At 44.1% G+C, this 13,665-nt stretch overlaps 2 protein-coding genes across 5 annotated transcripts in view; both read right to left on the reverse strand.

The window, feature by feature from the left end:
• Nucleotides 1-13,665, reverse strand: part of rabgap1l (RAB GTPase activating protein 1-like) — a 113,324-nt gene that overhangs the window by 66,898 nt on the left and 32,761 nt on the right. The window lies entirely within an intron of this gene.
• On the reverse strand, nt 3,313-7,201 carry gpr52 (G protein-coupled receptor 52). The gene has a single exon (XM_010871415.4). It carries the CDS (start codon nt 5,340-5,342, stop codon nt 4,221-4,223), a length of 1,122 nt encoding a protein of 373 aa, XP_010869717.2. The 5' UTR covers nt 5,343-7,201; the 3' UTR covers nt 3,313-4,220.

Genomic DNA, 13,665 nt, shown 5'->3' on the forward strand with positions numbered 1-13,665 from the left:
TGGCATTAAACGATTTGCGCATCACTGCATTCTGTTTCATTTGCATTTTACACAGCATCCCAACTTTTGTGGAAACAGAGGGGTAATGCAGTAATTTGTAGCATAACGTAACTTGACCATGATTCAGTTCTTCTGGGCTTATAGTTGAATCCACGTTAAAACACAATGTTTGGCTGATCGACCTCACAGACATACTGGGGGACAAAGGAAGGTCACTTAAATATGACGTAAATCCTTGTTTTTGTTTAAATCCACGTAACATATGACATTAGCTTAGCCAAATTTTACTTCTGAACTAACTTCAACGGGTGAATATTTATGCAACAACATTGTTGTGTTTTTATTATATTGGTGTAGCTTAATCATAAACAATACAAAAATATCTCCAATAGCATTCTCTAATGCAACAAAAAGGTTATCTGGAGGCTGAATACTGTAGATAGTATACTAAATGCGCTTAGGTAGTATTTCACTGTATTAAAAGTTATTTTGTTTATGCATCCATCCCAGAAACAGTCCAAGCGAGTCAACCTTTCCATCATTACCTGCCTCCTAATCACTTTAGAAAAGTATAATGCAACCCTGTTTCCAAAGAAGTGGGGACGCCGCATAAAATGGAAATAAAACAATGCAATGAAAATTGTACAAAGACAACATATCAAATGTTGAAACTGAGGAAAAAAAAAAAAATGTGTTTCTTGAAAAGTATATGCCAATTTGAAATTTGATACCAACAACACATTTCATAAAAGTTGGGGCTGAGCCAACAAATGACTTGAGAAGTTGTGTAATGCTAAAAAACTTCACCTGGTGGAATATCACACAACTAATTAGGTCAATTGGCAACAGGTCAGTAACATGATTGGGTATTAAAAGATCTTTCCAGAGAAGATGGGTCTGTCAGAAGTGAGAATGGGGATGGGTTCACCACTCTGAAAGACTGCACGGCAATTAGTGCAACAATTTAAGAATAACGTTTCACACCATAAAATTGCAGAGTTTGAGGATCTCATAATCTATGGTAAGAGATGCAACACAGTTGTAGTGTATACATGCCGCTATCCCAAACTTTCTGAAACATGTTGCTGGCATCAAATTCAAAATGGGCATGTATTTTTACAAAAATAATAACATTTCTCAGATTCAACATTGGATGTTTACTTTGTACTATTTAAAATTAAACATAGGGATAAATGATTTGCACATCATTGCATTCTGTTTTATTTGCATTTTACGCAGCGACAACGTTTTTGGAAACTCTGCCAGTACAACGTTGCTAGAGATGTCAAGAACTCAAGGCAGTGTGCACAAAGGCAGCATTTTAATTTACATTTTAGATCAGTTTTATTGGATTGGCAGCAACAGCAAAACCAAAGCATTTGACAAAATCTCAGAAATAAAAAAATAGATACTGTGTAATTTCTCGACTTGTTCTAATCAAAAACATCTTACACTCCGTATACAGCAGTCTATTTGAATTTAAACGTCATCACAGGTCGAGATTTTGTCATAATATAATTTTTTTTTGTCTGAACACTTATGTACAGCAGGTTAAAACAGATACACACTATACACACTTCTATTAAACAAATAGCATATCCTTTTTGAATTTTTTTAAAATAAATAAATAAATATACTTTGTACTGCATTAATCAAATCTTTAAGATACAACACTAACAAATGCACTTGAAGTCAGTTGTTTTTGACAGCTTTGAATATCTATTCAGAAAGAAATTCAAAGCCAGTTCGGTCATTATAAACACGAGGGAATGGGAACATTTAGTGGCACATGGGATAATTTAAAGAACCTAGGTTACCAGCGAAGCAGTGGCCCAGTGGTAACATACCTAGCTTCATGTGGTTCCACGCCAGAGACCAACGCTCAGTAACAGTCTGGACCAATCACCACCACTGATCCTCTAAATCTGCCTACCTACCGGATTCTCAATACCATTAAATGTATTTTAAAAAAATGTAATGAGCAAGGACAGAGAACATCCACTCGCCGTTAAAAAGAATACACCGTAACCTGGAACTAGTGCACATGAAACCATCAGTACAGGATTCACTGTAAAGCAGTATCTAGATAGAATTTACTCAGCTTGTCAACAATAAAGATTTAGCACGTACCATGTGTTTCTTATACGTTCTTGACCAAAATAAGTATGATTGCTGTCCATGATGGAGACTTGCTTTAGTGAGTAGCCAGAAATACCTGTGAGTAGGTCTAGAGAAACACAGAGTCCACAAAATCAATGTAATTGGGGTAGACTTGGCTTGAATGTAGATTTGTTAAAAGGCGAATATTTGATAGAATTGTGATGTAGTCCTATTGGTTAAAATAATAAAAATGCCTTTCACAAAACCCATGACGGAGAAGCTTTCAGCTTGTAGACATCAATGAACCATTCTGTCAGAATCCTATGATTAGATCTGCCCCCTACAATCCTAATGAAGTTCACCACACTTTGAAATGCGGATGACCTCATTATAAGCTTAAAAAAGGTATGGACAGAAGATGGTACTGTACTAGTGTTTTGGCAAATGCAAGCTAAAATGGATCTTAGGACAAGTCACATTCCAAAATGCAATGCCAATGGCTGCATAAAAACAAAAAGTGCATTGTGTCCTTGCAACCCCATGTAGAAGAAAATATTATAAATTGAGACAAATGTGATATCTTCCTCCCCCCAAAAATATATCTTTCGGCACATTTATGTAACCTGTAATGCAAAGAGGGGAATGACTAAACATGTAAAGCAGCATCCAAACAACATAAACAGTCTAGACAGAGGGTTCAGTTGGCTGTTTTGCTTGTTGTTCACATGGTCAAACAGTCACTGGATGCAGGAACACAACTAAACTATGAATGGCCTCCACCACAAGTATACAGAGGTAACCCATGTCATAAGAGTTTTGGGAATCACCAAAGATGTGTGCTTCTACGGACTTCTGAACATTAACAATAAAAAAGGAATGTACAAGAAAACGAGGAATGACTAAAGATGGGCCGTATCAAACAGGAAAGTATAGATATCCAAAGGCAGCATTGCATTCACTGCACATGCCCACGGCATTGTGTAAAATAACAGTCTGCACTTAGCTTAGGAAATCTGAGAGGACAGCCATCCATAATGACGCTGATCTTTAAGTAGAGAGGAGCAGATTTCTCTGAACACTGATAAGCAGCCAAAGATAGAGAGCTTTCATATAGATATAGAGAGAGCTATAGAGAGATAGCAAGAGAGCGATAGATATCTATATCTATATCTAGATAGATAGATAGCTAGCTATATATCTATAGATAGAGAGCTGAATATATAGATAGATATATAGATAGTGAGAGAGCTATAGAGAGAGAGCTATAGAGAGAGCGAGAATTCAGTAGAGGTCAAAACCAATCACCCCTAATCTACCTCCTAAACAGCTACTGTACATGAGGCATTAACAGAAAGATACAAAATAAAATGTTCAAAATATAGAAATATCTAATAAAACTAAACCAGCGGGGTGTTTTTTTCCCCAAAGACATTGTGTAACTCGGGCAAACGGAGTGCCCCGTTTCTTTGAGAAAGTCATAGAAGGTTCAGTGTCGTGTCTGCTTCCAAATCTTCTGCAAACTCCACAACAGATGTAGTTTGTCCTAACAGGTGAAGGTCACCTGCCATCCGCATGGTAGCGGGCCATCATGTATAATGAGTGAGTGGTCAGCCATATGCACGCACATTCCCTGTGAACTCCACGCGCGCCGATGCGGTCTATTCCCATACAGCTTTTGTGCAGTATTAATATTGACACCCAAATTCCATACAGTCCAGTCAACATCATGGGGAAATCAGATAGAGTTAAAATCTCAAGGTCACCCTTAATAAGATGCTTCTCTAGTTGAAAGAAGCCAACTTTGTCGTAGCACTGATGAAAAACATATTTGCTCAACATCAAAGTCTGAGATAACCATAGGTCAAAAACAAATCTACAAGATGGTGTACAGTTGGTTACCAGCTAAATCCCACTACACATGATATAGACATTAGTTTTTAGTTACCCCCTCACAGAAATCTAATGCTTGCTTATAAATCACAGCTGAGCACTACTGCAGCAAAGTCATTGGTATTCTTCAAACAAACGGTCCGAGCCTAAACCCTCTCTCTTTGGGAACAGCCCTGTCAATTGAATGTTCAGCAACTTTCGCAAAGAGCTGACAAGAGCCTCACAATGCCTCAGATGGAACAGGACTTTGGCCTTTTCCGGGGTTTGGGTTCTCCGAAGTCCCTGTCATCGGCGGCACAGTGGCTGAATGAGCAGAGGGTCTGCGAGAGGCGGCGCATGCCGAGACGGAACACGCTATTGGATAGGCTATAAATGACACAGTTGCAGAAACTGTTGCTGATGGCCAGCCAGGTGGTCACGAAGGACAGGGCAGGGCTGACCAGCACATGGAAACTCTCCAGCAGGAAATAGATGATGTAGGGCAGCCAGAGCATGTAGAAGACGCTGGTGATGCGGAAGAGCACCATGGCGTAGCACCTGTCCGGACCGTGACCCCCAGGGTGCCCCCCGCCGCCGCTGCCGCCGCCGCCCGCCTCCCCAACCTCCATCTCCTGGCTGGGGAAGCGCGCCCGCCTCTCACTTATCTCCCGGTTGTGCTGCTGGCAGATGCGGAAGATGTGAAAGTAAGTGAAGCAGACCACCAGGGCGGCGGGCGCGTACAACAGGCACACCACGAAGCCCGTGAAGACGGCCGATGTGGGCCACGAATGGGCGCACCACTCGAAGATGTCCCCGTGGTAGCCCGGCTTGCCCCAGCCAAAGAATGAGGGCAGGAACACCAGGCAGGAGTAGACCCAGATGAGGGCGATGCAGCCGCGGAGTCGGCAGGGCGTCACCAGCTGGTTGTAGGACAGAGGCTTGGTGATGGCCAAGTAGCGGTCCACGCTGATGCAGGCCAGGCAGGCCATGGAGACGCTCTTGAGCACCGAGATGACGTAGCTGAAGACCTGGCAGGTGACGGGCTCCTGCACGCCGGCCGGGTAGTGCAGGAGGGACAGGGTGGGCACCAGGCAGCTGAGGCCTACCAGCAGGTCGGCGTAGGCCATGGTCTGGATGAAGTAGCTGGTGGTGTAGTGGTGCAGTAGTGGCGCGCAGTGGAACACAAAGATGACCGTCAGGTTCCCGGCAATGATGAGAACCGTGAGCAGCACGATGACCGCCGTCTCCAAGACACAAGCCTCCAGGCCCTCGTTCTGGCCCCAGCCCAGCGGGCACGAGTGGTTGGGGTCCGGGCCCACAAGGCTGCCGTTGGCGGTGGGCACCGGGTCCGTCGGCAGCGCAGAATGGTTCATTGTGGGTCCGGTTTGGTTGGCGCTGCCAGCGACGCAGAGGCGGCCTCTAACTGAAGACCGGTCGGGGCCCTCCCGCAGCCAAAAGAGCTCTCCTCTCTTTCGATCCTTCACGTCGCCTCTCACATAGCTAGTTCTCAATCACATGAACACAGACTGACAGAAATCAATACAGGCCACAGGACAGCGTGACTGCCGGCGCGGCTTTCCTTTTCCGATCAGTCATGCTTAGAGTGTTGGAAGAAGAAGAAAAGAATTCCCCTCAACGAATAGAAACAAGTATTCCAATGCTTAGATAGGGATCTATCCCAGCGGCAGAGATCCCCACTGCTATACCTGACCACATCTCCTGACTCTACTAAGGGACGCCACTGGGGGGTCGAGCGCAGGGGTTGTTGTCCAGACGAGGGCAAAAAATGAACAGAGCTAAGAAGCCAGGAGTAGTGAGTAGGCACGGCGCTTAAGCACAGAACCTACCGCAAGAAGACCGGGGTCATGTGACAACTATTTTGAGACTGTGAATAAGACAAACATTTTATTAAATAATTTACAGCAAAAAAGCCATTCTGACTTTTGAAGAGCTTGTTTAAGATCACAGAGAAAGAACCGCTGGTAAAATCCCAAAGTCACACGAGTAATGACAATACATCCTCATTAGCCAGTGTTAGGCTGCCCTCTAAAGTAAAAAAAAATGTATTAAAAAGAATATAATAAAATGCTGTAACTGCAGGGTAGCAGCAGTCAGTTCTCATTCTTGTAGTTTGCATCCTTTTATTTTGGAGTAATACCATGTCCTGTGGTCTGTGTCTGGACCCACCGTATGCGCTGCTATTGTCCAAATCAAAACACAGACACGCGCTAGAAAAACACAGGGCTCTCGGTGGGTGTTAATGTCATGGCTCTCGTTCCACAGAGCGCTGGGGAATTATGTTTACAATGCTCCGCAGTCAGACAGAGGCCAGGCGAGGTGCAGCAAAACCCCGATCCTGTTAGTTGTGTGCCTGTGTGTGTGTGTGTGTGTGCACGCGCACACACACACACAGCAACAAATCAGGCTTTAGTCTCTGGAGTCCAAATCCACACACTTTCCTGAAACTTTTGTCTTCAAGGTTGTAAAGAAGGTTGATCACGTTAAGACAGTCGGAGTCGACGGGAGTCATCCACTCGACCACATGAAGGGATACTGGAGTCTCTAGAGGCCATCTGAGTGTCTGTGTGTTCTTCAGATTGTTTCTCCTCCCTGTTCAGGACCCAGGCTGGGATGGGTGTCAGATCAATCTGCATTCCTCCTGTTTATCCTACCAACACTCTGAAACCACCAGGGGTAAAAGAGATTCACATCAACACTGCCTCAAAAGTGCCTGTTTCCGTGATTGATATAATTACGTATACAATCCTGGGTCCTTTTAAATGCCCTTTTTGTTCAGGGGAGGCATTGCTGTCTGGCCTTTTGATTATTTCGTCCACTCAGTGTCTGCTCTCTGTAACAAAAACCCAAGCATAACAAAAGAGAATCCACTCCACCAGATCAGAGAAAGAGTATCCCAGTTCAAGTCCTGGTTTCAACACTGCCCTCTGTGCGCATCTCCTCTTATTTCCGTTGCCCAAATCAAAAATAAGTCAACACAATAATGCGGTTTCATTCAGCAGTCCTCGAGTGAAGTACAAAGGAAAAACCAAACGCGACAACCCGAAAAAATAAACAGGAACCTTTAGGAGAGGTGAGGAGAGGACCTGTCCCTCTCCACTGGTGCAGTGGGGAGGAGATGCTGTGACTGGCTTCCACTTCCCTCTGTCTGCCCGTTCCTCTCTCACACTCTCTACCCCCACACTCTCTCTCTCACTCCCTCCCTCCCTTTCCAGTTCCCTCTGAACCACGCTCTACCCCTCCCTCACATACACCCGCTCTCAATGGCTCACTCCACCCCCTCCCTCCTATTTAGGCTGCACCTGAGGTCCTCTTTCAAACCAGCCACAATAGTCAGTCCCTCTATGCCGTAATGTTTCTCCTCCCCATTTTCTCAACCTTTCTTTTTTCCCCCAGAGAGCTAAATTTGGACATGTTTCCTATTCCATAATTACTAGGCTAATCTCTTAGTCCATTTTCTATTAACTAGACCCCTCCCCCCCTTTTGTTTTCCCTGTCCCCAGACCGTAGCTCAAGCCCAGTCCAATGCTCAATGGCCAAGCCCTGCCATGTCTGCCCCTTAGTTACAGTTGCCAGGCATTTCAGTAAGTAAGGATCATCCTTCGCGGACAGGAAAGTGTCGCAAGCAGTGGTTTGGGGAAGGCAGGAGGGCAGTGTCGGAGGTATATGATCCGTATTAGGCCCAACTAACCTCTACAATACAGAAACACCAGGATACACAACCAAGCTAAGCTTTAAAAAGCAACTGCCACTGGCTCAAAAACACTGAGGTTCCCAAGCCGCCACCCCTTGGACAACCAGTGGAAAACAAATTTTTGGAGAGAGAAAGGCAGAGGGAAAAGTAAGGGCGGTAAAAAGAATACCAGTAATTCCCGTTGCCTGTCCCGCCTTCTGATCACAGCCACCAAGGCACTGTATTGGACAGAGCAGGACCAGACTGCTGTCACAGCCACCAAGGCACTGCATTGGACAGAGCAGGACCAGACAGCTGTCACAGCCACCAAGGCACTGCATTGGACAGAGCAGGACCAGACTGCTGTCACAGCCACCAAGGCACTGCATTGGACAGAGCAGGACCAGACTGCTGTCACAGCCACCAAGGCACTGTATTGGACAGAGCAGGACCAGACTGCTGTCACAGCCACCAAGGCACTGTATTGGACAGAGCAGGACCAGACTGCTGTCACAGCCACCAAGGCACTGTATTGGACAGAGCAGGACCAGACTGCTGTCACAGCCACCAAGGCACTGCATTGGACAGAGCAGGACCAGACTGCTGTCACAGCCACCAAGGCACTGCATTGGACAGAGCAGGACCAGACTGCTGTCACAGCCACCAAGGCACTGTATTGGACAGAGCAGGACCAGACAGCTGTCACAGCCACCAAGGCACTGTATTGGACAGAGCAGGACCAGACTGCTGTCACAGCCACCAAGGCACTGTATTGGACAGAGCAGGACCAGACTGCTGTCACAGCCACCAAGGCACTGTATTGGACAGAGCAGGACCAGACTGCTGTCACAGCCACCAAGGCACTGTATTGGACAGAGCAGGTCCAGACTGCTGTCACAGCTGGGTAAAGCAGGTCCAGTAACTACACCAACACTCAGAGAGTACAGAGGAAACAAGTGCATCAGATTTGTATTTACTTTTTTATCCAGTAACAGTATCTTCCCTTTTTCCTTGATGTTCATGTTCTTCAAAACCGTCCCTTTAACCTAAGCATTACTAAAATAACATGTAGTGACCAGTGTCATTGTCTTCATAATATCAGCTCAATGGCCATTTGTTTTAGAAAAGAGCAGGCACGCCAACAAGAAGGGCAAAAGCGAGAATCAGCGGCAGCCGTGCCAAACACAGCTACAGAACTTGAACCCATTGTTTATCTACTCATAGTTGTAAAATAAATACCAGTTTAAGTTTTCATGGCATAAATACACTTTAGAATGGTATTTTGTATAATTAAGCATTTTCAGGCATTTATTTTTCAATGTTGTATTTCCTTGCAAAAATGCTTACTCACACAAGAACTTAAAGGCTAACTTCATTTAAATTAACCCTAGTAACAAGGAACTGAGATACAGAGATCTGATCAATTCATGTACAATAAGTGATGCACTAGGAAAATAAAATTTGCTTGGGCACAGAGGAGAAGGGTCGAAGGTCGACCTAGCACAGATGCTTCACAATAGGACTCATGAGAACAGGAAATTTGATGGTGAAAAAATGCTTTCCACAGAGGAAAAGCACAAGTAAAAGTTAAATATCAAAAGGAAGCAGTGATAACAGAAATGCATGGTACTCCGATCATTTAACTCTCAGTAGAATGTGTGGTGAAAATACACATTAAATGTAGTTCTATTTTATCCACTAAAATAACAGAATACTGTCCACATTCCATTCTAGCTACACAGATAAAAATTCACCTACCTAATCGAGAAGTGTTGAAGGAAAAAGTTATTTCTGATAAGCTCCTAGCCCCTTATTGTATTCTTTATAGTATATGCATTGAGTGAGGGAAAACTCACTGGAATCCCAGTTGTGCATTTGGCTCTTGACTGAGCTTCAGCCTGTCCCGGGGAAACCCAGAGAGCTGTTGGGATATGGCCCACACACTGATAACCGGAGGTGTTGGTGATCTGGCGTGTTTCTGCCTAATCCAAACTGTCATTTCTGTGTCAGCAGCATCACAGAGCACGGCCCGGCTAAATGTTGAGCACATCCCAAAACATTGATATTATGAATTATGAGTTAGCATATCAAAAACACAAACATCCACACTGTATTCCAGATAAACAACCCAAAACACTGATATTAAAGAGCTAGTAAATCAAAAACACAAACATCCACACTTAATAACATAATCCATTTAATTGTGTTATTTGGTCTCAAAGAGCAAAACGAACTCATAAATGAATCAAATCTGTATCTTTTCATGTTATTAATTGTGTTGGGAGTGTAAAGACAAATCATGGTGCGCACAGTTGAATGGAAACTACTGGTCTGGGTAAAAAGGAGTTCAGTAAATCAAGGTGCCAGGTTGCATTAAACTACATGCAGTGGCATATGGGGGCAGCTCACAAACCAAACATACAGGTAGGACTACAATAATGACATGACTGAAACCTGGAACACTTCCAAACATATAGGCAGGACTAAAATAATGACAAAAAAAAAATGGCTGAAACCCAAAACACTACCAAACACAACCAAACATTTAGGTAGGACTAAAATAATGACAGAAAAGGCTGAAACCCAGAAGCCAACTTTGTGTTTTAACAGAAAAGTCCACTAATTAATGTAGTCGAGCAAACAAACGACTAGTAGCTTTAACATGCGTTCCTTTAGTGATCGCCATCTCCTTCCTTCTATAGAGGCATACACTCTGAAATAATTTGTTTTGTGCACGGGAAGAACAAGAATTGTTTATGCTTGCAGGCCAGAACGAATGTCGTTTTGTTTGTGCTTTTCGTACAGCTCGTCTGCATAGACACAGAGCGTACTGGGGGCGCCGTCTACTACGACAGTGCTTTGTGTTTCTCAAATTGGATGCAGAAAATAGCACAAAGAGCTAAATACCCTTAACAACACTGTACCCTGACAAATGATTCGTAACAAAACGTTTTGAATTTAGATTATTTATTTTTTGGCATGGCGGGAAACATTTTGCCATGGCGGGGCGCCACAGTAAACTGAATGTGACGGACTCACTGATCCAAATAATACTTCGTCCACAAAAGGTCAAAGGTCCAGTCACCTCACCCACAAACACAAGTGCTGTAAGAGAGTGCAAGAGTGAAAACGAAATGTTTTTGTTGCACATTCCACTCCAACCAACGCGACGCCCACCCTATGAATCGCTACATGACAGTGTGGTGCCATTTCTGCTGTAGCCGGTATCTGATGGTTCACAGTCATAACAACACATCGCCCTGCACCCTCCGAGCACACTCATCGTTTCTCTGACGTTGTCGGCGAACCCGTCTGTACAACCCGCTAGTCCAGAATAATATCTCATCACCATAGTAACAACAAAATAATACATCAGCTCAAAGAGGCAGCGGAGCCAAGACGGTATCAAAACATGAGACGGTTCTAAATCAACAGAATATGGGCACGGAAGAGCCTCACAAGAAGAACTCAGTCAACCCAAGCATGTTTCCATGGCAGCTCGTCCCGTGTACATTTGTAAAGCATTGTCTGTTGGTTAGCACGCGTGGGCGTCTGATTAATTACTCGCCCAACTCTCCACACTGCTGACGCCACCTTTGATTGCAGACGCTCACTAAATGCCACTGCAAAGCTAGCTGGAGTGTGGGCCAAATACGATGGGCACATACAAACGCATCCGAAGCAGCTTGAGAAAGATCTCTTATCGAAGATTTAATTATATGCTCCATGAAGACGGAAACTGAGTTTATTACAGGCCTGAGTGGAAGAGACAGCATTAGAGGAATCCAGGTGAGAATTAAAAGTAGCACAGCCTCTGAAGGGACGTTTTGGGGATCGAGACAGACAGACACTTCCTGTCATTGATAGTGTTAGTAATCAAAGAATGTGCATTTTTGGAGTCATGAAATCTCTCTCAATCATTATTAAGGGAGAAAACAAAATGTACAGATCTTAGAAGACACTGACATCGAATCTCATAGGGATTTTGATAAACAAAATTTGTACCGCCATCCAACTTTTCTCACTGGCTTTGATTGATCCAGAAGGAGGAAGTCTAATGTGAATTGGCAGCACTACAGTTTAAGTGCCCTTTGGAGGAGGCTCCAAATAGCATTGAATATTTTTTAAGCCACGGGTGACCAGCACACATCTTTGGCAGATCACACAGAGGAAAGTAAAAGGTGGTGAAAATGTCAGGTTTATGCTTCCATCCAGCAAAGCACCGCAATCTGAGAAACAAGTTATGAGCAACTTAGAACTTTATCTCACAGCCAACACCTAGAAAGAGTGTGTGCCTTTAGGCTACGTGTGTGTGTGTGTGTGTGTCCGCCCAGATGTTGAGTAAAATAAAAAAAGGGGGTAAAAGTTTGAGTTGAAGTACCAGGGAACACACATAAAAAACAATCCTGTGCAAAGGAAATGCCTGTTTTAAATGACATTCCTTTATGACTGACAAAGTTAGGAAAATGAATTCTAGCAGAGATCAGAATTATGCATGTCTCCTTACAGCAAACAGAGTACCAGTCAACAGAGGCGTCACCATCAGAAGGCAAAGAGAAATGTGCCGTCATCAATATCATCATCATCATGTAAAGACAGGCTAGTTAAAAGCAAGGCCATTATAACACTGTGCAACACCAAGTTCCCCTGTCCCTCCCCTCCAACGACCCCGCCCCCTGGGCTATTAATAGCACCGGCCAGTCTAGCGTTATCATTTCGTCCAATAGGGAACAGGGCCCACACAAAGAATTATAATGAATGAGCGAGCGCTCACCAGGCGATTCTCCATGTCACATAACCTGCCTTACGTAAGCTAGCGTTGCGGTACATTTAGCGGCTCATCTGGACCGCTGCTATTTCCTGCCTCGGTGAGAGGGCAGCTGGGGCAGGTGGAGCACGTGCGAGAGGGAGAACTTCGACACTGGGTTAAAGACGGGTGGCGCAGAAACATTCACACGACAAGGCAAGAGAAGGCAACAGCCCGCTATAAACACACGTGAAAAGAGAAGCCTGCTTGGTTTTATTTTCTACCCTTCTTCCTGTTTGGTGCCACATGCATGAACGCTAACCTTTTGTTCATGGCTCCATTTTCTCCCGACCTCCCTGTTTTCCCGCCATCGCTCTCCCTCCCTCTCCAATCCCTCCCTTTCAGGCAATTGATTACGGTGTTGTATTTCAAATCCATTCTCCTCCAGGGAGGAATGAGTATTGTATTATATATAAAAGTGAGGGGCTGTTCTCTAGTAAACATCCTGACATGTCCTAAAATAAATAAATATTTTTTTTTTTAACACAATACATTATACTTGGAATTAGATCGGAGGTATTATGTTCATGGCTGCTTCCCAAAAACAGATTTTTCGTTCTGATCTAACAGTCATTGGATAAGGGGTTACTGGATATGAATGGGGCTGTGGGTTAGCCTAGGTTGAGAATGAAGTATTGGTTGATGGAGGTTAGCGGTTAGGCCAGACAAGAGAGGATTCTGCACATTAGTCGTGGCGTTTTAGAGCCAGGAGGTCAGTGGGGTTGATAGGAATAACCGAGCCTCCTTCTGATACATCTCCACAACCACGGGGCCACAAACTGAAATGTGACCAGTAAAGTGAATTAAGTCATATAGTGAATGGATAAGAAGGTAGACACCACAATCAGCTAGCACGTCTTAAGTAAAGCATACCCCGCTACACAGTGGCTAGTGAAAGTCTATGGATCCCTTGTAAAGTATTGACATCTAAAAGCTTTCAAGTAACATGTAAAAAGGGATTTATTTAGATGTTTTCTTGCTACACATTGTGATAACAAATAAAACTATATTGCAGGGTTAGGTTTTCAGATTACAGAGCAGTTTCAGCCCTGATTTACATTTCTTTGAAAATCCAAACATGTTTATCAAAGAGCTTTCACCACAGAGACTGTGTTCAGTTGTGACCAAGCAAACAGTAGTGTCGTTTTACTGTGGGAAAATTCCTGCCATCACCCATACTTGGCATGGGAACCAGCAT

This window comes from Esox lucius, chromosome 8, assembly GCF_011004845.1.
Source record: "Esox lucius isolate fEsoLuc1 chromosome 8, fEsoLuc1.pri, whole genome shotgun sequence".
Classification (NCBI taxonomy): Eukaryota; Metazoa; Chordata; class Actinopteri; order Esociformes; family Esocidae; genus Esox; species Esox lucius.